The sequence below is a fragment of the Wasmannia auropunctata genome, unplaced genomic scaffold (genome assembly GCF_000956235.1).
Source record: "Wasmannia auropunctata unplaced genomic scaffold, wasmannia.A_1.0 LD336022.1, whole genome shotgun sequence".
NCBI classification, from domain to species: Eukaryota; Metazoa; Arthropoda; class Insecta; order Hymenoptera; family Formicidae; genus Wasmannia; species Wasmannia auropunctata.
In genome coordinates, this window is record NW_012026868.1 from 523,320 (window position 1) to 551,134 (window position 27,815).

A 27,815-nucleotide genomic window follows, 5' to 3' on the forward strand; every position below is an offset into this window, starting at 1 on the left:
CGCCACCGCCGCCGCCGCCGACACTACCACCGCCACCACCACCACCATCACCACCACCAGTGGCAAGAGCAGCAGGCACCAGCACCGCCACCTCCGCGGAGGTCGCACGGCTGCTGGCCCTCGGCGCGTTAGTAGTGCCCGGGACATACAGTCGATCGCGCACACGAAGGGTGCGGGTCGTCCTGGGGGTTGGTTGTCGTTACAGATTTTGGTCGGTCGGCTGGTTTCGTCGGTTCGGTCTGTCTCGCGCTTGCATGCAGATCGCTCGCGGCGGATCGCGTAGCGATTCAACAGCTGGCGAGAGGGTGCTCAGGCGGATAGTATGTCGGCCTGAGGCGGCAAACATCTAGCGCCTGCTTCTATCGCGACTCTTGACGACGCTTCGGGCGATCTGGACCGCTGGGCGCTCGGATCCGGTAATCGGCATTGTTCTCAAGAGCGTGACTCTGTCAACTTCGGACTCCTAAACGTGATGCGAGCCACGTCGAATGGATCGAAGCGCTACGTGTTGGTGCGTGTGGTGCCGGAGCGATAAAATTGAAATTATCTGGACCGATACGGAAGTTATCTGACCGAGAGTACCCGAGAGTGAATACCCCTGTTATGCACTATGTGATACGAGGAGACGACACTTATAGATAAGGAGTTGGATGTTTTTCGGTGCGTTCCTCACATTTTTTTTCAGGATTATCCTGTATATGTCGGTGCGATGTTTCTGCTCAATAATTAACAATCCGCATTAACAATTCATAATCCGAACGAATTGGTTCAGTAAAAACGTATTCTGTACGAATAACTGTATTGAGTTGCTTTTATAAACTTTATTTTTCTGGTTATTCAACGAATCGGAAACATATGGCGTCGAAACATCGTTGATGATAGCTTCGAGATTTGGAGAAATCCGCGTATCGTTTTCGATCAATATGAGTTTGTCGCGTACACATATATTGCAGGAAATAGCAAAATTATACTAATAATGATAACTGAGCTATAGACTTTCATCGATTATTATCGTGAAGAAAATATATCATAATTTTTAGTGTTTTCAAATTATATATATATATATATATATATATAGAGACTACTTTTTTGAAGATTGAATATTCAAAATTACTAAATATATGTTAAGTGAAATATTAATATTTGCAGAAAATGTAAATAATTAATATTTAAATAGTTTACATTTACTAAATACGGTCTTATTATCTTTTATTTAACTAAATATTTTTTTCACACAGATAATCATTACAATCTTTGAAACTTAAGCGTTTTGTTTTGTTATAAAATGCACATAAAAATATATATCAGCTATAATTGAAAATAAAATTAAAATACAAATAAATACTGAGCAGAATTTTTTATCACGCGTAATAATTAATGTGTAAAATATTATTAAAATTGTTAGATTATTCGAATTTCTACTTCTAATTTATTAGATTGAATGTTTTATTATGCGCAAAATTCAAAATAATTTAACGATAAATATAACGACAATTGCATTTTTTTTAAATGCACTTTAAAAATACAGTATCTCTTTATCTTGGACGTCAATATTGCCAGTATTGTCAGTATTTAAGTTATGGAATTCTTATCTTTTTATTTTCATAACATATATTTAAATTTTCGACCATATTTTGCATTAATTAAAATTATTATAGAGTATGATCGAATTAAAACGAATTGAGAGAGGAAATTAATGTGAGGCTAAGCCTCAATTTCGAAGATTGGGAGTCCGTAATTTTGTAAAATGGATCACCATCAATTCCCTTTGACTCATCCATTTCTTGCAGGATGCGCTCTCGTTGATCCGTGCAAAAATGTCACGCCGGCACTCGCGCAATTTCCGCGATAATATATCGGCGTTTTTCACCAAGGATCCGTTCTTCCTTTTCACGTTGCCGTTGCTGCTTCGATAATTCTCTCTATGGATTCTTCTCCGTGGATCCGGAAACTTCGAACTTATCGCCCGTCGGTGAATTATTAATCGTCCGGTTATCCCCTTCTCCTGTTCCCCGCGCAATTAGCGCGAACTCCGGAATTTAATTTCGCTCGCCAGACCAGATTGTCGCGCTTATGATTCGGCATTGGCATGCCCGCTTTTGCTTGCTCGCCCGAATGGCGCGGAGAATCGGAGCGTAATCCGACGATAGTTTGCTCCTCTTTTCGAACTTTGCGAGGCTGCATCGGCATCGCGCGGCGTTCCGTCGACGAGCGACCCCCGGGGAGTCCCGATCTGCAAAGTACTTAGAAGACAAGTCGGACTAACTTGGGAATCGGGAATACTCGCCCCTCTGTACTCGTGCTGTCTGCCGACACGTTCCGTTCGAGGGCTTCGAGCGACGAAGGCGCGAGAAAAAAAGAATTTCGTATTCGCCGTGTAAATTAACCCGCGAGTTATCGCGTCAAGGGGGGCATTGAATTAATCAACCTTTGTTTAACATTCAAATTGTAGATATGCTATATAATTAGCATTTGAACTTTTAAATAGCCATTTACGTGGCGCGCCATTTACATTTAAGCGAACTTCGCTTTCATAATTCTGAAGTTTCTTTCGCAGATAGGCAATGAATAGCGCTGATAAATCACATGGAAGATATAGCTGCAGTTGGATTTATATTACGTCTCTTTGAGACGGGACGGGGATTTTCTGTATTTCTTTGAAGTAATGAAAAATTTAAATGGATGTCCGGGCGAGGGATAGCAAAGTTAATTATAGGATGTTCAATTTCAATTTTCGTACGTGTATACGTTTACCTGTCCGTTTCTGTTTTTCGCAATTACGGTAAACACTTATTCGTCATTGTCACAAGAAAGTAGACGGTATACATACACTTCTCACCTCGACACGTTCACCGAAAGCGTCAGAAAGTAAAAGTAGGCGTCGAGCGCAAGAAAATGCCTGCGTTTATATGGCTTGTCTTAACAATTGCGCGCTCGGTGAAGTACGAGACCTGCTTATGCACCGTTTTCGCCACGGGTGGGCCTTCGCGGAAGAATAGCCCAGCGTTGTTTCGCCGAGCAAGTTCGGGAAAAAAAAGTCATTATAAAGGGAGAACGGTAACTTCGTGATAATTTAAACGCAGACTGCTTTCTCCCCCCGGGAGGGAGAGGGACTCGAGGAGGGGAGGGAGGGTTGAAACGTTGCTGTAAAGCCGTAACGCCGAATGCATCAAGGGCCCAGAGAGAGAGAGTGTAGTTTACCTCAAGTTGGAAATTGGAAATTCTCGCATAGCCACAGTTGAATGCTATCGGATTTCGCGTTATTCGAGCAGCTTGAGCAACTCATTCGAATCAAACTACAACGTCATTGCAATTAATTAGATTTTGTCGGGCGACCGGCCGTGCGATTCGATTTTTCACCCGCGGTTCCGGCGTAATGTATATTAATTACTGATTCGGCGTACGTAAATTTCAAGTCCGGCGTCGCTGAATTTCCGAAAATTCGATCCAAAGGGGGGGGTCGATGCATACATCTGCATATTAATACGCAATCGGAACGGTCAAATTTGCGCTATTACCACAATGGGGTCAGTTTTCACCGCAATAATATATGGAAATATATATTATCATGGATTGGAGCGTGCAAAATATCTACTTCATTTCTCGTCATTTTACAACCGATAGAAAAAAAGAGAACGGCCCCTGAAATTAAGTGCCATTAATAACTAAACAAAAATCAATAAACTCGTATATGTTCCATTTATTGGATGCAGATTTGTTTACTGTGGAGAATACAGAATTCAGTCAGCGACAAGCAGAAATATATTTTCAGAGTAGAGAAACCGTTGAAGTAATCATAAATAGTTACAGCAAATATAGATAAAAAAAATATATGCCTGAAGTTCACTGAACTGCTGCAGAATTAGGATAGGGGTGGGAAAGAAACTCGTCGTACACACGCTACTTCACGCACGATCGTCCCTCCCCTCGAAAGTATATCGAGCATACATTTTTCCGGTTCACTGGGCAGACGGTAGCAATTTTCGCGCCATTTGTTCTCGGGCACGAGCAACATCTGTCTGCTCGAGGTTACGTAGAATTTTGAATTGTACACGCAGGGGCGGCAGGTTTTTCTCAAGTTTATAAATTTATTATACTCGCGCGACCGTCATCGAGTTAGTTGGACCTGACGTAAAAATTAATTTCCAGAAAAACCGTTTTAACGGGGCGCCCCTTTACGCGCGCGCTTGTTGCAGCGTGTTGCGGCGCGCGGCGAGGCGAGAGCAGGTGGTTCCCGGCGCGACCAAGAAAGACTGGCGGCGAGGGCTCGAGAATCGAGGAATCGTCGTCGAATGATTCTCCTCTCCCGAGACGAGCTGTCGCGACACGTGCAACGTCGAGAACGTTGAGGAGGATTCCGCGCGAGTCGGCGACTCCGAGGGCGGTGTATCGAACCATCGTACTCTGGGCGCCGATGATTCCATCAGGATCATTCACTGCCGGCGACTCGAGCTCGTCGATCGTCACCGGAGCGTCGTGTACACGCGCGTGCCGCGCGGCAACGACGATCAGTCGCCAGACTGGCAGCTCAGCGTCTACTACGCGGGCAACGTATGCACCTGAGGATGGAAGTGAGAGTTTGCTCGGAGCCGATCAGCAGCAGAAGCGCGATAGTAGTACCGAGTCGCTATTCTGAATTCGAGACGGCGGACGGGGAGCGAGAGGCGCTTGGAGGGTGCGGGACTGGAGGTGGCGGCAAGCCGTACAGCCGGAAGCTGTGGGAGTGGGTGGACGGCGGCGACGGGATAAGGGTGGTGGCGGTAGTGGTGCGGAAAGGGGCACAGAAGGGCGAGCGCAAAAAATTGCCGGCTGCGGCGGCGGCGGCGAGGACGGAGGGGCGAAGGACAGGCAAGAAGGCGACGGCGACGAACGGCGGGAAAGGAAAGCGGAAATCGGAAGCGAGAGAGGAAAGGGGTCGTCCATCGGCAGGAGGGCCCCACAGATGCGGGGCCCGCAGGGGCCAGTCCGCGGCGGCGTGACGCGATGCGGACGTCCTCCTCCTCTTTGCCGAGGAAGAGGAAGAGGAAAGACCTCTCGCCTCCCGACACCGTCCCTCTCACCGGCGACTGGCGACCGTCAGTTAAGCATGTCCTCCGACAGCAGTGTCCCCCGCGGTTCGATATTGTCGTATCGCATCGAACGCGGCGCGATGTTCTTCATCGGGGACGACGAGATGTTTCCCCATGTTCGGCGTGTCGTGAGGTCCCTGCAGGGAAGCTGGGGGATTGCCAAACAGGCGAAATTTCCGGCGAGCGATGTCGCGAGCGGAGAGAGCGGAAGCGAGACAAATGTGACGAGGGAAGCGACGGCGAAGGAAGTGAACGAGAGTGGCGACGACGAGGTGCGAAGGATATCGCGAGTAAGGGGACTCCTCGAAGAGCCCCGTTCGACGGCGGTATCGCCAAGAGCGTCTTCCTGCTGGCGCTTCTCTGCGCCCAGTGTTGCCTGGCGGGCACCGAGGCGCTGGCCGGCACTCAGAAATACTGCACCAGAACGATCAAGACGCGATACGGCATCCTGCGCGGTATCGAGGCCAGATCGTCGACGGCCGTCGAGACCTATTACGGCGTGCCGTACGCGACGCCGCCGCTCGGCGCGTTGCGTTACATGCCGCCGGTCACCCCGACACCCTGGCGCGGCATCAAGTTCGCCGACACCATGCCGCCGGCCTGCCCGCAGCGGCCGCCGGTGCCGGACGAGAGCTTGCCGCGACAGAGGCAGGCCTACCTCAAGAGGCTGGTGCCCGTACTGGCCAACCAGAGCGAAGACTGCCTGTATCTGAACCTTTATGTGCCCAAAGCTCCTCACGGTAAGTCGAGGCGACGTTATCCTAAAGTATGGTCCTACTAAAGGAAAAATATTGCTTGGTAGAATAAAGAATATGTTTTAAAGTTTGTTGTTAATGGATTTTAGGAAGGACTCTGTTTTTTTGTCCTAAATATATTATTGTCGTAAATATTTTATATATTATACATATATATATACCTATATATAAAAAATATATATATAATATATAAAAAAATTTACATTTACAGAATATACATATATATATATATATATATATATATATATATTTCAGGTTATTTTATATACTGTATATATAAAACTTTTTTTATGTGTATATATAGGAGGAATAATAGATTAAAATAATATTTTATTCTTGCTCTTGATTTCTTGAGCTTTTTAGAAAATAAAATTTCTTTGCCATTCTTTAAAAAATATAATTATTAACAATCTCACAATTAAAAACGCGATAAATTAAGGATTTAAAAAAACAAACGTTACGAAAGTATTTCAGTACTAGTGTAGTTTCTTTTTTACTAATATTTTTTACTAATAATTGACAAAACAATGTTGAAAAAACTTGTAATAATATTTCAGGGATCAGATGTTTCGTAAGACTTATTTTTTGCGTGTTTGGAACAAAAGGACTGTTTTATATCCTAAACAAAATTCTCGTGAAAAATACGTGAAAAATACGTAAACCTCTTGCGACGCACTGTTTGGAAAATCCTTGCTCCATGCACCATACGGTCCATTGTCGAATACAAAATTCGTCGCGGAAACATAAGCCGAACTTTTCGGAATGTATCTTTCGATGTAAAGTTTTGTGATATTTTCGCGAGCCTCTGTTTCGAAACATTGCGTCGTTCAATTTTAGGGAGATTGCCCAACTTTGGCGAAAGCGCGTCGCCAACCAGCAAGGGGGAGCGCAAGCGAGAGAGAGAGAGAGAGAGAGAGAGAGAGAGGGAGAGAGAGAGAGACGCAATTTCATTCCGCGATAATCTGATTATCGAAGCGTTCGGGAATGGAGCGTCGGCGCGTTACGACACGTGACGATGACATCGTGCGCGTATAATTCCGCGCGACAAGTAGATACACATGCACGTGCTGGCTCGCGAACTTTTTTTATTTTCTCTCTTCATCGGACGCGCGAGCACGAGTGTGTTAGAGATTCGCAGAGTTTTGCAAATGATGTTCCGCTTCCGCTGAAATTACGATCGGCCGTTCCGGACGAGCGTTTTATTTATAGCGCGATCCCCTCTGCATCTCCCGCTGAATACGAGACCGCGCGTGTATTGTACGCAGCGACGGTAATTCGGCAGTAAGTCCGAACAACGAGACGTAGCGAGCTCTCGTTGTTATAAAAGTAGAGAGAATTGTCCATCTAGAAATCTTATCTTTTCCGCGTATAATCGCGTCGCAAGGAATCTATATAAGTACTATCGCCCGCATTTGGTATTTGGGTGAACTTTTCAGCGCCAAGAGACGTGTTGACCTTAATTGCTTGCTTAAGCTTCTTGCTGATGAAAAATACAGAGAACGAGTAAGTGAGTGAGTGAGGGTGTGTGTGTGTGTGTGTGTGTGTGTGTGTGTGTGTGTGTGTGTGTGTGTATGTGTGAGACCTTAAGACCTTACCTGACGATATAATAAGATTGTCTCATGAATGATCCATGCGCGATATTACGCGGTATCGCGACCATTGATTATCAAAGCGTATATATCTTTCGTCTCGCTCTCTCATCTCGTCCCTTCGGACATCCATCTAGCACGGCTGAAATACTGAAGCGCGTAGAGAGCGCAGAGAGATTATAGCGACTGTGAGGGCAATTCGTTTCGCCGACGATGATTTCCGGCGGGTTGTTAGAGCTAATTTCAATGCGGTCGTACACGTACTTGGCCGAGGGGACGAGGGGATGGGGAGGAGGAAGAGAAAAAAGAAGACATCCCGCGCAACGCGCGAGAGCTCCCACGATGCGGCGACTCCAGTGGTCGCGATTTCGCGCTGTCGCGACGCTGGGGTTTCCTTTGCAAGAAAACTCCACCCCTCCGTCGCGCTCCCACCTTTTCACCCCTTTCCCCACCACCATCGCTTTCTCTCCTAAAGCGCGGGGGATAGAGCGGGAACGGGTGTCTGTAACAAAAGAGCGGATCGATCGGTACGCGGAGACGCTTTTCTGATTGCGAATACAGCAGCCGGGGGAGAGGGGAGGGGGAAGGGAGAGGGAGACTTTCAGATGAAGTGTAAACGCGAACCAATATATGGATCATAGATATGGAGATCAACAGCGGGACTGCATCCCGCGAATAAATTTTCAGATAGGGGATTCGGCCGGATTTGTTGAATTCTGTAATATTCCCGGTTGTGTGTATAGAGATCTGACCTAGTTCGGTTTTTGAACAGTTTGGCTTTGCTGCGCGCTTCAAGATAAATATGTCTATTCCAATTTTCGCTAAGAGAGCACGGAGGATATCGCGTGTACCAAAGAAAAATTTCTTTCTCTTAGGGAGAGAGATTTGTACAGTTTGTACACGCTTGTACATTAATGAGAGGGACATAAATCGGCACGAAAAAAACAAATTCTCCCGCTCCCGTGGTAACGCGGATGTGCGGGATTAATTAAAAGCGAAGTCGCGCGGCACGAAGGCACACCGTGATTTCCGCGAACTGCGAAGGCGCGATCGGGCGGAGAGATAGCGCACGCGTGAGAGGCATCGTTGGGGATTCCGCGATACGCGCGCGACGGCGCGAGATCCACTCGCGATTTTTCCGCTTTTCTCTTTTTGTTCTATGGGATCTCTCGCGCAGAGAGAGGCCGCTATTATGCTGTCGAATAAAAAGCCGTAACTACCCGACGTTTCAGCCGGATTAAAGAGAACGAGCCGTCGTTGCTTCCTTCGCTATCGCGTTGAATCCTCTTGCTACTTTTTTACAGAAGCGAACGCTTTTTCTCATGCTTGTCTCTCTCACCGACGACGCACGGAGGAGGGGTGGGAGGGGAGGAAGGGAGGGGGAGAGAGGAATGCCGCTGCTGCTGCGGCAGAAGCAGCAGCAGCACTACCACTACCACTATCGTTACTACCCGCGCGTAAGCAGCTTAGTTTTCGATCTTTCATCTCTGGATATCGTCGCGGAAAATTCAGACGAGAGTTTGAACTCCTTCAGTGGGCGCGCACGCGAGTGGAACGCGTTATTGAAACGCGACTGTAATATCTTTGCGGAATATAAATGCGAGAGGAACGTTTCTTAATCTCCCCTCCCCCCCCCCGCTCGCACAATGGTTGATGCTTAAGATTAGGAAATTTATCCAACGTTTACTTTAATCTATAATGTTACCTTTAGCCTCGTCCGAACTTATCGTAGTAGAAATGAACGAAGAGACCGATGTGATTCTCTCTGCGATTTGATGACACTCACGTTTGCATTAAAAGTTCCGATACGTCATTAAAAGGGTAATCCACAAACAACTGCGGGAATAGAAGTGCTGTATGAAATACGGGATCATACGAAGTTACGAGTAATACGTAGATTGCGGAAGGAGGAATGCGTAATTCGTCGTATATCACGCGGAATTCGTGCTTATTTTAGCGGTATTGCGTTTATCCGACAGATTGAGAGCTCTTTCGTCTTGGATCATCGTCGCGAAATTACTTTTATGGTTATATCCTACATCTGTTATTACGCAACGGCGACGACGGCTCGTAACTCTGGACGATAGCTTCATCCCGAATGCTTACGATATCATTCATGGATGTGCGGCGAACTGAAAAATAGCCATAATATCTGCGATTAATTTCAACGAGTTTGTTATAAGTTTAATATACATTTAACATGAAGACTGTATTTGATATAATTGTGGTATATATAAAAAAATAGGATATTATTCACGGATATATCGCGAATTGAAAATAATCATTAATCTGCGATTAATTTAAAGGCGATTTTACAATTTTAAGTTTTATATATCGAGTACGAGAATTCTATTTAATATAGTTATAAAAAGTTATTTTCCAATGAATAGGTATGTCGCGAACAGAAAAGTACCACAATCTGCAATTAATTTAAAACGCGTGATTATAACTTTTACTTATTTAATGTCAGAATTTCATTTAAATAATATCGTTACAATGAAAAAAAATGGAATTGCTGCATGCGTACACTAAATATGTTGCGAAAATAAAAATTTTTTATAAATGTAAATACAGATTTTTTTTAAATAGTTAGTATGTTTTGTTATATTTGTCCGAATTGTAATAATATAAGAACAAGCACACAGCGAATGCATTTCTCTTCATTATTTAACGTAATTTTAACATATAATCCAATTTTTCTTTTTGCATATAATTTTAGTAGAAGTAATCTTGCGGAAAAAAAATGCGATATTTTCGATGTTATACTGTTAAATTTTCGCTACGTTTTGTATATTCCGATCTTTCATTTATGTCAGCCGCTCGCTGAGCGAACGTTATTCTTTGTGACGCGATCACTCGCGGAAAAATTTGATATAGGTAGATTTAATACAATACTCCACAGCAATATACTTCGGCACACAGAGAAACGCTACGAGTGTCGGTGAATGCGGATCATGTGAAAATAATATTCGGGACACACGCGGGGGCGTCGCTCGCGAATTCATCCGGCTGTCGGTTTCCCCGATCGAGCAGCGAGCATCTCTCCGGCTTTGTGCGTATTCGCGTGCCTCGCGTGAGGAATCCGTCGCTGTGAGGAAGAATGAAAGAATAAAGCGCACTTTTATCTGGGAAATGATGAGAAACCAGGGTGCCTCGGCGGCACAATGGCGAGGCCGATGCTGCATACGAGAAGAAATGAAGCGGGCCGAAGATATTGGAAGGACAAGATAAAGCGAAAGGAGCTCTTTCGAAGTAGATCGAGAAACAGAGAGAACGAAGAGGAGGCAGAGAGAGAAAGAAGGAGAGAGGGATACTGTAAAGGAATGCAAGTGTAAGGATGCGTTGCGTCCTCAATTCCGTAGTGCATTGCAGTCGATTATTTGATTCACGTGAGAGAACCTGCAAGCACCGCGGGAGTGAGGTGGCTTCGTATCGTATCGACGTTCTTCTTGTCTAGTCGCTGCGACATTAATCTAGAGACAGAGAGAGAGAGAGAGAGAGAGAGGACACGATAATGAAGAGGACTCCGGGAAAGTGCCGACATATATGCTCGTTCGGATCGATTCTTTAATCTGTTCGCACTTAAGACTGCGGTCAAAGATCGATCGTTATCTATAATGGATGTACAATGAACAGAATCTGAAGGAGCTGCGATGAAAACTTTAATTAACTGTCCGACTTTACGAGGGTTTTTAATTGTGCGCATTTAAACTGTCTAGAGCGAGAAAGAAAACTGTAGGAAAGTAAAATTTAAGTGTTTATTTAAGTAAATTCGATTCCGCGAATATTTTTATAGTCCGATCTTCCATAAAATTGCAGTTAAGAAAATGGCAGGTACTCAATTAAAAAAAAAACTATGGAAGGAATATATTTTCTATACGTATCATCTGCGTGTATAGTACAGTATAATTGAAGAAGATTAAAGCATGGGTGTGTGTGTGTGTATTTTTTTTCATAATTTATCTTTTTTGAGATAATAAAAAGAAATCGACCCTTAAAAGATTTCACTTTTCCTATCTCGATGAACGATTTCCTTTTATTATCTCAAAAATAAATTTTGACTTGTGTCACTTTTCTACGCGGCAATATTTTTTTATCGTACAAGAACGTTGGAATGTCTCAAAATTGCTGTTAGATCACGGTAACGACTGCGCGTTAATTCTCTCTCGTTAATTGTAAGACTTCGAGATAACGACCTTTTCGCATTAGGAGCAAACTTTAGTGCCTGATATATGCCAGGTCGTTCAAAAAGCTTCCTCATTTCCGAATCTCTGCTAACTTGCTTATGAATTTATTGGTCCCCCGTATCTACTCCATACCCTTCCTCCCTTTCCCGACAGGTTACATAATCGCGTTACACGCTGAGTTGGAACGTGTGGTATAAAGGCTCGGGTGTTACATATTTCGTATTACGTGCGGAGCCTGAATTTCACCCATCGCTCGTGATAGAAGATTATAGTTCCGCTACAATCGCGTTCTGGAACATAACAGATGAGAAGCGTATACTTTTTATTAAAAGTTCCAATATACAAGTATGAGCGTGTAAAATAATTTAGTGAACGTGTGTTGACGAAAGTTTAGCGAAATATTTAGCTGTAAGGGACAGTCTTTTTAGAACAAATGGAAAATTATTCTTATTCGACTTGAAATACAACATTGGAATTTAGATGTTATTTCTAAAGAAACTTAGAGAGCGACAACAGAAAATCCCAAAATAGCTTTACAGTACGAATGACTAAACTAGCGATCTTTACTTTTGCGTTCGTAAAAAAAGAATCTATAATTTATGAACTTCTGAGCAGCGCGACAAAGATGAGTCGATACCGAGGAAGCAATAAAAGCACCGAGTCGCTCGTAAACGTTTTGAGATACGATCGCAAACAGCTAGGCGGTCCCGCGGTAGGAGCGGGTTTTCGCAGCTCTCCCAATGGAAAAATACGCACGGCGGAATCAGGGAAGGTGGTGGTGTCTCGTTCGCCTATTCGCTCACTTACTTAACTGTCTGTCGTCTAGCGTGCGCTATCAGGATCGCAACAGGTGTCTCGCCTTGCCATCACTTAGCTCGGCATGATAGTTCGTTCCCCGGGATGATTATATTTCGATCGCCGTTGCGCATTACGGGGAATTTGACGTCGCGATTGATAGAGACAGCTGCATTACCCTCCGTTAAGATGGAGTAAAATGCAGATTTTATGGAAAGACTCCCTTCCAAGATTTACGTATAAATCGAGATCTTTCACTCAGGCAGCTAAAACGCCACGTAATTTATAATATTCGAATCGCTCAGAAACGTATCTGCCAAACTGACGCTTTTTTATATATGAAATATCGAAAATCGTGCGAGTTAAATATTTAACCGCTCATTCGTTGAAAATATACGTTATAAGGTGTACGTCGTTATATAATTATTACGAATGCGAACGTAAATATTCCGTTTGTTTCAACAATCAATAATAGACAAATATGTTCTCAGATAATTAATATTAATATTATTCTCGTAAATCCTATCTGTTATTTAGTGCTAAATGCAATTATGGATTTTTTTCGTGAAAAAAATACGATCTTTAGTCGAAGATTTAAAATTCAGCATATGAAATGTTATCGTAAATTTGTAACGTATTTTATAATTCACAGGCTATTAAGTCATATAAGATTAATCTCGACCACACGAGATTTCATAGAGATCTGAAACCGCTTTTCAGCCAGTTACTTCGACGTTTTTATCTGGCCACACTTAATTTTTAGAAGACGTTTAATCGTGTGTATTCATGCCGCACATTATATTACAGGATTAGTTTTGTATGCACTGCACGTTCACTCATATATTCTTCGACAAGAGAAAGTATTAAGATCGGATGAGGATTGCAATTTTCTCGAGAGAATTGTAATCCGAGTCAAATGAAATGTTTGCCGGTGAGAATAATTAAGGGGATTATATAAACGTCGTTCAATCAACGTCTTTGCTCGATATGATTACTGTGTAATTTAGACGATGCGATAATGCGTTTTGACGATGCACGATCTGTTCTTATATCTACATACACGTTCTTGTATTTCTCCATTGCATTTATTCGCGCGTGCATGTACTTCGTGTTTGCAGAGAGATACCGTGGTAGAATGTTCTCTGATGTTGCAGGTAGTATCGCGGACTCGCTACCGGCTCTCCTCCTTATTCACGGCGATTCATATTCGTGGGGCGCTGGAAATTCATTTGACGGAACCGCCCTGGCCGCTCACGGACGCCTTATTGTCGTCTCCATCAATTTTCGTCTTGGCGTGCTTGGTAAGCATCCCCGGCAGTACTTACTCGCTGAAATAGACCGTCCCGTTTCATTCCGCCGTCGTATCGGAACGCAGGACACGCCTTGCGACCGTTTGCGCCTGTTTTATTCGTCGCAAACTGCGTTCGCGTATATACGTCGTAATCGTTTGCGAAAAGACGAGGCAGGGTATTTTTTTTTTTTAAAGAAATCGTTGCTCGTCGTTGCTGTGTCCTAAAAATAAAAAAAAATAACAATAAGTTTTCTTTTATTCGCCATTCGTAATAATTTATTCCTGCGTCAGCGGTAATAATAGAAAAAAATAATTTCCAACTGACGTGTTTCGTTACAAAGAATCGCACAATCGACGCGTTCCGCTTTAAAGAATCGTACAATTGAAACAATTATTTTCTCGAGTGAAACGAGCGTTTGTCGATAACTGACAATTTGACACATCAATCAATATTCAATAATTACCCACGTTATGCTAAGAAATTATTGTTTCGAGCACAACGACAAGGACGAATACGATAATTCGCATTACTTTCGTGCGCGAAAGCTGATAGAAAGTTTCCGCGTTATAAAGTGCGCCGAGTTTACCATGCTTTTGTTTATTACAACAGCGCGACTAGCTCTCCTTTTGTTCTTTCGACAGAGTTAAAGGAATGATCTCATTATTCGTGGCAGCAAGGAGGAAAAGTTTGTCGAGATCTTACCAGATTACTTTCCGCGCAGTTATATATGGAAATTCCCCTCTCCGTGGATTGTTTCTTTTGCGATAGTCGCGGCTCTTTAAAAACACGGCGTCAACTCGAATAGAAGTTACAGGACGAAGATCCGAGATGCAGGATGCGTTTTCAAGCGCGTGCGCGCGCGCGAGAGAGAGAGATAGAGGGGGAGGAGGGTGAAAGGGCGGGGGCGCATATGCGTGTACCAAAATTAAAAACGCGGGAACAAAGGGGGACGAGACAAAGGGAGTTTAATGAGGACGAAGAAGGGGACACACGTAAGGCTAAGGGTGTATTCACGCGAGTGGATTTTCGCGCTCGTTTGTCGTACGACCGGCTTTTGAGCGTCTGCTAAATATTGTGCGCATAAATTCAAACTGGAGCACGCGGCAAGAATGGCTGCGTGAATTGTAATCGATATTTCGCGTGGCGAGCGCCCACGAAGTTGGAACGGAATCCCGTCTCTCGACTGTGAATTTATGCTGTGTTCCCGGTTAAAGCTCATTTTTTTTATTCAGTTAATTCGTAAAATAGATTTTATCCTGGCGCATCCGAGTGCTCTCTTCCCTTCCCGATTGCCCGGCAAAGGCGAGGTTGTTTAATTTTGCGTTAATTAAAAATGCATTATATGCCTCCGTTTAAAAAACGCGGGAGTTGCTGCACCGGTTTTTCGTATACCGCGCGCTTTATCGCAAGCGCAACACCACGCACAACGGTGTAATCTGCATTTATTTTTCCGCGCTATTTGCAGATCTGCGATATTTAAAGGTTTTTGAGCGCGCCTAATCGCGGATAAAGCGATAAACAGGGTATTATTCGGAAGGTATGCAAGCGCGTGTTTACAACACCCGTAGCCTCCATTCATGAAAGAAGCCTGGGGGGCAGTCAGTGGAACAATTTTCGATATCGATACGCCGTATTTTCACTATATACCGGGGCCCAGTTTCGCGCTTCTCTTTGTCGATACGCTGCAGTTCCGTATGCGTTTTGTTCATCGTTGAAGCGAAACAATGCCTGCGGCGTTATCCAATACCGCATGGCCGGCCGATTCGATTTTCTTCCATCTTTTTTCTTGTTACCCCACTTATTATCCGTGCTTTTTCGCTGTTTCACAATCACTTACGGATTTTCACGCCACTTACGACACAAATAAATTTCCGATCGAAATCATCACGTTTGAATAATATTTAAATGTACTTTTCATCGCGCGGCGAGTAACGTTTCGTTGATTGCTTCGCACACTCTCCGTAGAACAAACCGAAAAAGCTCGAACGGACGAGGGCAAAAAAACGAGCAGACGTACAATAATTATCGAAAAATATTTGCCTTCGTATTTTACGCGAAAAGAAAATCTTTTTTTTTGCTACGCGAGCGGAGCAGCAAAAACATTTATTCTATATTACTCGTACGAGTCATTACTCTCTCGACGATATTTTTCTTTGCTAAATACCGAGCGTAATTATAACTCCGGCACCAATGCGGCGATAGATATGTGAATGCGATTAAAAGGCGAATCGGATTGAAATGGAAAACTCGCCTCGCAGGCAGCGAATGGCGGCGGCAAAGTGACAAGCCCCGTAGCGTGAGTCCGTGGCGAATTGAAGCGGGCGGGATTGAGTACCGGCGAGCAAATGTTTAATTTTAATCCGGTTTATTCTCTGAGTTCTCAGTCGCTCAGCCGGGTTACAATAGCTGCGGTCTACGTCTGTGTACGCACGCGCGCGCGCGCGTGTGCGTGTGTGTGAGTATCCCGACTTTCGTCGCCGCAACGATAACCAACTTAGTAATAATTAATTAACTCAGACGATCCTTTCTGTTAAAGCGGATACTAAAAGTGAGGCGTACCCGAGTTTAGCGAAAGTTTGCGATTAACATAACAGAGTTTTGATCGTCGAGGTTCGCGTGTGTAAGAAGGGATGCCGAGGCGCGCGCGCGCGTGGCGGGAAGAAGCGGAGAAGGAAGCCTCCTCTCGAGAGCACAGGAGGGAAGATTCGTGCTCGCGGAAATGTCTGAATGGATCTTCCAAACAAGTTCTCTCTTTCTCGGCGCAACAACTTCCGCTTCTCGAAATAACACGAGTACGTGATGCGTTACATATGCCTCGCGCGACTTCGCTCGTCTATCTTCGCGCGGATGCAGCTCCTCGTGGAATTAGCGATGTCGAATATTCAAACGTCCCCTTCGACCCTTTACGGTTGTCGATCGATGTTCAGCCGAACGTAAATGAGGCTGGCCTTCTAATACTCGGATCTCGTTTGAAACGGTGCAGGCTTCCTGAAAACCGGCTCGAAAGGGAGCGCGCAGGGCAATTACGGATTGATGGATCTGGTGGCGGGGCTCCACTGGCTGCGCGAGAATCTCGGGGCCTTCGGCGGCGATCCTGAGCGACTGGCGTTGCTGGGCCACGGCACCGGGGCGGCGCTCGCCAATTTTTTAGCCGTCTCCCCTATGGCGAAAGGTAAGGCGTTTAATCGTTTCGCGGCTTTGCGTGCGGTCGATCGGTTGCGCGCGTGGTTGTCAGTCGGACCGGGTTGGTTAACGTGCCGTCGGTCGCATTTACCGCTGACGCGGTAACGTCCGTTTTGCATAGAGACCGATGGGAAAAGCGAGCTGCGAGCGTACGTCACGAATTTGTTTATGTTTCCTCTTTTTTTCTGACAACGTCCGGGACGTTTTGTTTATCTATCGGTTCAGAGAGACGCGGTTTTTTTTGTAGTTTGTATCTATTTTTTTTATTTTATATCAGTTGTTGAAAAAAAAAATTGATAACGTGCTTCCGTTATTCGCATGATAGATAAAATTATATTTAATTAAGCTGCAGCTCTCTTGTAAATTATAGTCCCGCTCGCGAAGGAAGAAAATTGATTTAATCACATTTAACGCTGATTGATGTCGATATAACCGTCTACAGAGAGACATGCTAATTGAAGCTGATTTATCGACAGTCTCAGTACAATCGTGTCTATATGCTCGTTCTCCAAGAAAGGCGGGCTTAAATAAAAATTTAATTGGGAGAAACTTTTATCCACCGCGAAATATTAAGAGGTTGATTTTCTGTTTGCCAAAATATCGGATTTTCGAATGGTAAAATCCCGAACCGTATATTATAGCGTGCAGTAATTAAAGATTTATCGGACATTCCTCGAATTTTATTAGCTGTGTTGCAATTAACGGGAGTTTTTCCAACGGCAATATTCCAGAGCTGATCGGGAGGGTGATTCTGCTCGGCGGTTCGGCCCTCTCGCCATGGGCGGTGCAGCGGGATCCGCTGGCGGTGAAGCGCCGCGTCGCCGAGAAAATCAAATGTCCCGGTGACGCCGAGGCCGACGATATCGCACCGTGCCTTCGTTTAAAGAACGTGGAGGAGCTACTGGCGGTGCAGCTGGATCCGCCGAGATTCACTTCCGGATTTGCGCCCTTCGTCGACGGGGCCGTTCTGCCGCCGACAGTCAATCAGGTGAGACGATTCGCCCCGATAATCGATAGTCTCGAGACTGGCGAACAGTTACGCGCCGTTTCCACTTGCTTTACGATCCGCTCCGCCCGATTACTCCGATTTTACTGCGCCGTTAACCGTAATACGTCGTTAATTAATCTTAATTGCGGTTTAATCGATTCTGTTTGTCCGTTCCGCAGCTTAGAATTTACAGACAGGGGGAGAAACGGAGATTAGTTTGAACCGACGATAAAGTTGAGCTTGGCAAAAATTGCTATACACATAAATACAGGATGTTCGAAAATTCAACCGACAAACTTTCAGAGTATTGTCGGGGGCACCAAAAGGATCATTTTTTTGCAAATGGACCTACGGTCGGAAGCGTGTCGTTACACCGCTAGGGTGTAAAAAGATAAAATAGAGATCTTTTTACACCCTACAACTTTTGTCTGAATTTTGTATAAAACTTATATTTTTTGAGATATTTCGAAGTCCGACCTTTTTCGAACACTGTCTGCCGTAGCGGTGTAACGACATGCAGATCATTTCTGATCTGATCCTAGGTCCATTTGCAAAAAAATGATCCTTTTGGTGACAATCCCCCCCCCCCCTCGACAATCTCTGAAAGTTTGTCGGTCGAATTTTCAAACACTCTGCATATTAAAATTATCTTGGTATTTTTGGCGGCTTTCATAAATGACAGGCTAATGTGTTATCTGTCGTTTTCCCGGGACGTCCCGCGCAGCCTTTCGGCTCGGCGTCGCTTTTGACGTTAAGCCATTTTTCATAAAATTTGCATTTACACCCTCCACCTTTCTCGCAGGGCGTATAACACATACCCTCTACGCGTGCTGTCCCACGTCCGCCGTTTAAGCGCAGATTACGCATGGAATATCCACCGCGATGTAAATAAATATAACGGCGGGTGTTAAATAAACATGGGCCGCGCGCGCGCGCGCGCGCGCGACACACGCGTTTCATCCGTGCGATTACGGAATTCACGAATGTTGTAATTGCATACAGGATATTAGCCCAATGTTGGCGGGGCCGGCCCGGCGTATTGATTTTGCGCAAGGGCGTACGAGACGACAGGTAAACGATGAATCTGCTAATTGAAAGGTCGGCCGGCTGACGGATGACGGATCTGAGAGAGAGCGAGAGAGAGAAAGAGAGAAAACCGTAATAGCTACTTCGTGCATGCTCCATTAACTCATTCGTTGATAGTGTCTCTGGACGCTCGCGCTCGGCGCGATATCATGACGTTAAACGCGAAATCGAGAGAGATGAACAAACGTACTCGTACCATACACGTATATCAAACGTACCATTGCAATCACGATTTACTATAAAGCAGTCGAGGCTACTCCTTGTGTCATCTCCGCTACAAAACAGCGGCGGCTAAGTCAATTTATGCGATATTAAACACCGACATTACAAGCTGTACCGTTTACGTGATGGAGAGATGTGTTTGAATGACAGAGATTTATTTGACAATATATGCGAAAGCGAGAGCTGCGAATAGAGAATTAAAGAGAGAGTTCGAGAAGTAGCGTGAATCTTATTGATACATGGAAAGAACAATTTTGCTGAAGCCAAATCTGAAAATAATTTTTGTTCAATAATCACAATAATTTTGCGCGAAAGTCAAAGCGATTGCTAGAATATCAAAACGTTTTACAGCAATGCTTATCAGTTTTAACATTCCAACAAATTATTTTGGTGATTCAACAAAAAATTATTTTCAGATCTGTTTTTAGCAAAATCGTTCTTTCTGTGTACGCGCGCAAAATCAATTAATCCCTAAACATGAAAAGGAAGATCGTTTTGTTCAGAATTTCCAGCCCACTGCCTCTTCTTCGGGACTAATGCCGATCGTGCCCGGGCCCGGCGCTGAATTCGCGGACTTCGGCAACCGTGATTTACTCTTTGGTTTGACGTCCGAGGAAGCTTGGGTGAATCTCACCGAGGAAGATTTACAGGTAAGTGTGATTCGTAGTCCATGACGATCACTCGGGGGGGAAAAAACACGCGTAAAAAAAAAATATAAAACACGTTAATTGCACGGTATTCCTTTTGTTTCGGATCTCTCGGTTCTTTTGTAAAGAATGGTTTCCAGATTACAGTTCCGTGTTTCCGCAACGTCTTTGTCTAGAAGAGTAAAAAGCCTCGAACTTTTTATTCTGTTTTCCTCCCGCCGCTATTATTGGTCGTACTTTTATTTTTATATCGATTTTATCGAGAGATTTATATTAGAGCGGAACTAATTCTCTCCCTGATTAATGACCGGACACTTCATGCATAATATGTAATTGACATCGATTGGATATAGTTTGACAAATTGACGAGCTTTACATGATTGCATCAGCAAGCCTGCGCTCGCCAATTGTTCCGGATATTATTGACTCTCCGATGGTCACGGCCAGTGGGCATCGCGCTATAATAGCATACGTCTGCTTTTATGATCGCGATCGAATTAATAATCCACACGCAGAGAGATCTGTCTCTGTCTCGGTGAAAACCGTCTCACTTCATTATTTACACACGTAAGATCTCCCGGCCGCGATTACCCCCTCCCCCCCCCCCCTCCGTGAATGATCGACGAGGAATCGAAAGAGTTGCGGTAATCTCGAGGGATCATTTTGCAAATTGCGACAAACTCGGTGAAACGCGCGGAGGAGCGCAACATTTACGAGCGATACGTTGCCCTTGCGCGTTGGTGGAGAAAAGACGGGCGAGAAAAGACTCTTACCGGTTCGCAGAACGGCTTGAACGAGACGAGGAGGGACCGTATATTGCGCACTTATGTCCGGAACACCTACCGGTACCATTTGCATGAAATCTATTCGACTCTGCGGAACGAGTACACCGACTGGGAGCGGGGCGAGCAGAGTCCGGTGGCGATCTGCGAGGGTCTCTTATCTCTCCTCGGAGACGGCCAAGTCGCCGCGCCGCTCCTCCGTCTGGCCCTGCTGCACTCGGCCTCGGAGGGACGCGGCTACTTCCTGCACTTCCAGCCGGGCGAGCTGCCGAGCCAGCGGGGCGAGGAGGTGCCGTATCTCCTGGGTATACCTCTTCTCCGCGGCGAAGTCACGTCCGCGGTGCCGCCCTACGGCAACTACACCCCCGCCGACGAGAATCTGTCGAAACTGCTCGTACACTACCTGGCTAACTTCGTGAGACGCGGGTAAGTCTTCTTCCTCTCCTTCGTTCACCGGCGATGAAATTAATGGACCACGTCCGTTAAAGACGAGGCGGTTTAGAACGAAAGTAGAAAAAAAAAGAGATGTTACCTCTGCAATAGATAGGAGTATACGTACGCTGCAGATCCTTCGTGTTTTCTCTCCGATCTTAATTGACAAACTTAATTGACGAGGAGTGTTTTACGAGAGTTACCGCGAAAAGTTAACGTACTTGTTTAATTAACGCCCTCCTCCGACGAAATATGCGACCGGCATTAATCGACGACACACTACGTGACGTGAAATAACCGGCGCATGGGCACGAAAGGGTTAATCGGATAAGTGAACCTCTCTCGTTAATTCACCCGGTTCAAAGTTCTTCGGAACTTAAGCATCGCATACACTTCGATTACTCTACGTGAGGGGGAGTCTACAGGCTGGTAGTGGTAGTAAGGGTAAAGTTACAGCTGCGAGAGGATTTTGGAAGCCAAACTCCCCCGCAAAGGCCGTTAACGCGCTCAGCGAAAGCTCGCAATCTCGAAGTAGAGTAGACTTGTTAGTGGCGAAGACGCGAAGTGATTTTGGCATCTCTAATTGCGGATCGGCGGCTATCTGGATGATTACTCTGTCATCGACACGGCGGATTTTCGCAACGAAATTTTGCCTGTGGTGAATTATCGCACAGAGACGAGGTATATTCGGGGTCTCAAATTTAGCTTCCAGTTTCCAAAGGCATTTCAAATTTATTTGCTGCAAGCAGTAAAATTATAATAATATTTAATTATTTTAAATAAATAATGATATTGCTGGAATTAATTATGTAAAAAAATTAATTATAAGTATCTAATTTCGTGCGACACTCTTTGAAATTAAATATTTAGAAATCCAACAGAATAGGGAACGCCAAGAGTGAAGCGCGAAAGAGAACGTCCAGCCTCGCGGCAGAGATTCCAACCCATTTGTCAAAGAGTCGCGGTTCGCTCGTTGTTCTAGGGATCCGAATGGCGCGAGTCCTTTGTCCTCGGGGGGACTGGAGAACGGCCTGGCGGCGAGTCCGCCGTTCTGGGACTCGTACGATTCCATAAATCAGCTGTACTTGGAGGCCGCTCACAGCCCGGAGATGCGCTCGCACTACAGGGGCCACAAGATGTCCCTCTGGCTGAATCTACTGCCGCAGCTGCACCGGCCGGGCTACGAGATCAACATGCGGCACCATCATCTCGCGGAGAATCCCGGCCTCTACGAGGGCCCGGTGCGTCCGCAGAGCACGGCCGTACCTCTGCCGGCGCCTCCGTTACCCATGCCATCCCCCACGGAACCCTCCTCGATAATGACCGCGCTGTCGACCACGGAATGCACGCCGAACGCGACCGTCGCGACGACCATCACGCCCACCACCTCGCGAACGTTGCAGATCTCGAATCTGGGCCCGGGCCCGAACAACCTCCTGCGCAAACTTGCTTCCAGCCACTATCAGAGCTACACCACGGCTCTCACAGTCACCATCGCGGTGGGTGTGTTTCTGCTGCTGCTCAACATCCTGATCTTCGCGGGGATCTACCACCAGCGCGATCGGAACACCACCGGCGGCGGTCTGTCGGGCGCTTTCAGCAACAAGAAGAAGGAGGAATTCCTGGAGGCTGGCTGCTCCGGCATGGACGCCTCGGGTACGGGCAAGCAGCGACTGACGTCCTCCATGGGCCTGATGGACTCGTCGTCGATGCTGCCGCCGCACAAGGCGAAGCTCGTGCAGGAGCTCGAGCTGCAGCTGCAGGAGTTCCAGTGCTCGCCGCCGCCCGGCGGCGGCAAGCGGATCCTGGAGCCGCCGTCCTACAGCAAGAACCCGTGCATCCAGCGGACCCGCACGCCGTCGCCCTGCGTGGACGCTACCATCGCCCAGATGGACGACGTCAGCAACATCGGCGGCCTTCACCACGACAGCGAGGACGACAACGACGAGCTGCCGGAACCGCCGCCTCCGCCCAAGGCCCCGGCGCCGAACGTCGGTCTCACGTGTCCCGGGATTCTGCGGCAGCCGGGGACGCCCGGTAGCGCGAAGAAGCGCGTGCAGATTCAAGAGATCTCCGTGTGATAGGACGCTGGATTCCCGGACCTACTCGAGATCTTTGATGTTTTGAAGGAGATGCGGTTCGCCGTGTGACACGGGCGCGCGCGAGACGAGAGGACGGCGCCGATCGAGATCAAGTACGTAGGCAAGGGGCACCTTTGAACTCTTACCATTATCGGGAATACACTTCCCGAGGGGGTGCGAGAGGGCACGCTCTTCTTAGTCACTGTCGAAGCGAATATTTCGTTCCTCATAATCTCACGAGATTATTATTTCCCTGTATTCCGTTTGACGATAAATAGCAGCACGTTCTCGCGTGTTCATTGCGTTCGGTTAACTTGTGCGCGAGACGAGAGCGCGGATTACCCTCGCGTTAACGTTTGGCGGCCGTGTTAATGAATTCTCTTCTCGAGACCCCGTTCTTGCTCTTAGAACTTACTTGCAAACTGCTAAACACTGCGGAAACACGTTCAAGCTTACCTTGTTGTTGGAGTGATTCTCGTCAGGATGCCGACGTCAGGATTAACGTGCGTAACGTTTCGCGATTTGAGGAAAGTGAAAGACAATTTTTACTCGCTCCGCAACGGAGTTGTACAGTGCCCAGTGTGTGTATGTGTGTGTATGTGTGTATGTGTGTGCGCGCGCGTGCGTGTGCCCACGTACTGGTCAGCGTTGAAAAATGTGCTTCGTTTCGAGGGGCTTCTTACCGCGGCCTTTCGTGATCCACGTCACGTGTAACGCAATTTGGTGAACGCGCAAACGGGCACGTAAACACGCACACACGGGAGAGAACACGCAGGAGGAGGTTCGTAGCGGTCCCTTTGTACCCGAGACGTGAATCTTCAGTCCGTCCATTAGGGACGGCAAAACGTCTGTTGCGCTTGAAATTCACGGATCGGCCGACCCTTTAGTTCACTGACTCTTCAGCCGGGTCCGGTCCGGCGTTCGTTGCGACGCAGATGTCGCATTAAACGGGGGATTGACGTAATCTCAGGAATAAAAATGATGAACGCAAAGGACATCACGCGGCAGGCATACACAGGTGTCCGTCATGGTGCTTCGGGCCCACAGCTCAGGCCCGGAATCCTTGCCACAACACTAAATGGAATTAATTGAGGAATTGGTAGTCTTGGGCTTCGACTTCTATAGGTTCATAAGACGACGAGAGAGCGACTAGAGAGCTACTGTTACGTATGTTCGTGCGTGAGAGACCGTGCGTGAGATACGGACGCGAGGGACGAAATGGTGAAAAGGAAAGGATAGAAAAAAAGAGAGAGAGGATGTGGATAAAGACTTGGGAGAGGGTAAACCCTGTGAGACGCTAGCTTTCGTTAGCGTAATTGGGCGTGTGTGTGCGATCGTGTGCAAGGAATTAGAACACGTTTGACACGAGATAGGGCTAAACGGTTTAAACAGCTACGGGGAGTACTTAAGGAGATACAGGTGACTCTCTCCTGGTGCTTTAAAAATTTTGTCGTTGTACAATGTGAAATTGCGGGAGGAATTCGATACGCGAAGTTTTGGCGTTCCATTGGAGGCGACTGCATTATACACTCGAGACATCTTTACGATGTATACATTTGTCGGAAAGTATTGTGATACGAGTTTTCTCTGACTTTAATAGTCACCCCGAAGGCAGAGGGCGACGGCGGAAGGGAGATAAAGTTGCGTTGTTTTCGAAAGTTATAAATTTGCTACAACTTTTTGATGACCGCTATAAAAGAAAAGTGTTTAGGTAAGAGTTCCTACTTTCGGCCGATTGGAAATTGGTCCGCGCATAAACGCTATGAATTATTGGTAGTATGTATCAACTTGATTTCGCCTAAAGCTAATCTGTTCCGTTTATTCTATATCTAAGTTTTTATTCACTTTTATCTCTTCTTGATCGTGCCTTTTTTTAAATAAATTTAAAATTATGTTTATATTCCCTTTGACAGTAGTCAAGTAATGACGGAATTTAATACAAGTTAAAATTTGACGTTGAGAGTCACCTGTATATTGTAAATTTTCATGCAATATTGGAAGTATGGTAGTTTGGAAGGCGAAAAGTATTCGGGTCCATTTTAATTTTTATGTTTTTCTTCGGGGTGCTTAGACGTGTCGATCGGCTACTATAATACGCGATTAATTTTCGAATCTGATCTGTTCAACACTACTGATAGGAGCTATTTATTACGTCAATGATTGAAATTGTTTATTATATAAAAATGATCTAAGATAACAAAATGTATATCTAGCTTGTCTTGCGAAAGACAAGATTAGCTTGAAGGGGCGTTTAGGATCAAAATTTACCAAGTCCCAAGTCTATGAGATGTAACTTTAAGGATGGCATTAGATATTGTTGCAAAATTTCCCCAAGAAGAAATTTTTGACGTCGTGAGTCGGACATTTTGTATGTAAAATAAGATATATATGAGCCCCCTTCGGAGGCTAGGCAAGTTTTGATCTTGGTTCGTCTCGTCACACACACAACGGAACGCACAACGCTCTTCGACGAAATGTAAATTGGAGAGGTGGCAAGAATTGAATCTTGACTTGATTTAAGCCCCCTCCAGGAAACAAGTCCGTCGCGCAAGAGCATCGGAGTAGAGAAAGAGAGAGAGAGACGGACGGGCGCCGTAAGCACCCCTACGACCGTAAAGACTTTTCGAAAAAAAAAAATGAGAGAAACCGCGCGAGGGGCCACCGTTAGTAACCTAACTCCTAATTAATATCTAGTCACGGGGGAAACTTGCCATAATTGATTCGATTGCACTCGCGTGTGTTATCGTCTACCGGCAGGATGTTGATGATGTTAACGTGTATCGTCAAAGAAGCGGGGTGGGGTGGGAAGAGTATACAAAATCGGGAAGCTGTTCGATCGATCCGCCGGGATAATAAACAGTCGTTGGTCGAATTTGGATACGATCGTTAAGTTAGCTTCATTTGCATCGTAATTAACGCGGTGGGGGAAACTCATTGTTACTCGCGCGGCTAAGATTGAGCCCCGTGAGAGCTCTTTACTGTCACCGTTCCTTTCGTTTGCAGATTCTTCAGTCAATTAGAAATCGACTTTCTTTTTCTCGACAGAAACGTCGAGATTCAACTTTTTATAACTATGTGATTTGAAAGTCACCATCTATATGTTTCTTTTTTATTTTATTTATTTACCCCTCTGCACCATTGTGGGCTTCCATATTCAATAAAAATACGTTACGGGTATGTACGTAAGTTTTGTACACTATCAGCCATCGTGACTTTAGAGTTACAAATCATGCTCTTATAATGGAATATTTATTTCAAATTCAATAATTAATTTATAACCTGCGATCAATAATTTCCATTCATCAATTATGCAATTTTTTTTCGTAAGCAAAAATGTCATAGAGCATTAGATCATTCTTTAGTTGGATCGAAAATGAATGATTTTTGGTGAACCGAGGCACTAATTTGCAAAATTGTTATTAATGCAGAAAAGTTCATTTTTCGATGCATTTAGAAAATTGTAAAAGAATCCGAAGACATGCAATTAAGATTTTTTTCGCTAGAAAGAATTGATTGCGAATTAAATCGGAGGATCCGCAGGCGAAAGAGATGGCGGTACTTGTATGACAGTGGGTACGCATACAGAATTAACGAAAAGAAAGACGCTATGGACATAATATAGATGGCCGAGGGCAAATTGACATGCTGCCACAATCTATCTTGTGTCTATAGAAAGCGCACAGACACAAAAGACACACCCATACGTATATACAACTATCAATGTTTGGAATGTTGGGATTTGTTTAAATAAATACTTAAAGATTCAAAGCGTAACTCTCTGCTGGCGTTCTGATTTTGCGTGTGCCCTGTGTCTTCCCTGTCGCCTCCCTTAGTCTTACAAGCCAGACGAAATTATAATCTTTATTAATTATATCGCAACAACACGTCGCATTGGTCGATTCGAAGTTCCGTTCTTCATCCAGGATGGTCCAGCCCGATCGGAAGATAGCAACGCCCTTGCAACATCCTCTTTAGAAATTTTCGATGAATTTTTCTCATTTGTCAAACCCTATCATTCGACAGAGACTGTGAAATACTGCAAGCATATAATACGCGCGCGCGCGCGCGCGCTCATCTCGACTCAGTTCTTGAGGAGGGTGCCAGTAGACTAGACCAACCTTCAGGGAGGAAGAGAAAGAGGGACGAGGGGGGAGGGAGGGGTAAAGGAAGAGGAAGAGGATGGGAGACATGAAGAAGCGGACGTGAAACAAAGTGGGAAGATCGAGGATTAGAGTGCACAAATGCCTACCGCTCCTTTCTCTCACGGCTGGGCGCACTCGTATTGACGTCTCGCGGTTTTCTTCCTCGTGCGCGCGGGAGGAGGGTGGCCGAGGAGCTCGAGATTTAATAGGGTGCTTTCCCGCCTCTCGTGAAGAGCCCCTCTCTCTCTCGCGCGCGCAACGAGATCCGCCGCCGGCTGAAGTATAATTAGTCATGCTACACAATACCAGTGGCATAGACCGAGTACATAACTATACATACATATATATTTATGTACGTACATACATATACATATATTTGTCGCCGCTGTATGCGTGTGTGTGTATGCGCGAGCGCAACCGGTGCCGCAACACGCCGGGGATGCGCGCGCGGGGATGTTTGATAATTGCTGATACGACCAAAAAGTCGACCGCTACTCCCGCGGCGCGACATATATATATGAGGAATACTCCGAATCAATCCTGCATGCGGAACGCGACGGGCACA

General features: G+C 45.6%; 1 protein-coding gene across 1 annotated transcript; it reads left to right on the top strand.

Annotated features, from left to right (window-relative positions):
• The first annotated feature begins 4,983 nt into the window (after positions 1-4,983).
• On the top strand, positions 4,984-26,882 carry LOC105453083 (neuroligin-1). Its single transcript, XM_011694783.1, has 7 exons — positions 4,984-5,809; positions 13,550-13,696; positions 16,671-16,859; positions 17,602-17,858; positions 19,670-19,816; positions 20,597-21,021; positions 22,010-26,882. Exons 1-7 carry the CDS (start codon positions 4,984-4,986, stop codon positions 23,106-23,108), a joined length of 3,090 nt encoding a protein of 1,029 aa, XP_011693085.1. The 3' UTR covers positions 23,109-26,882.
• Positions 26,883-27,815: the final 933 nt, after the last annotated feature.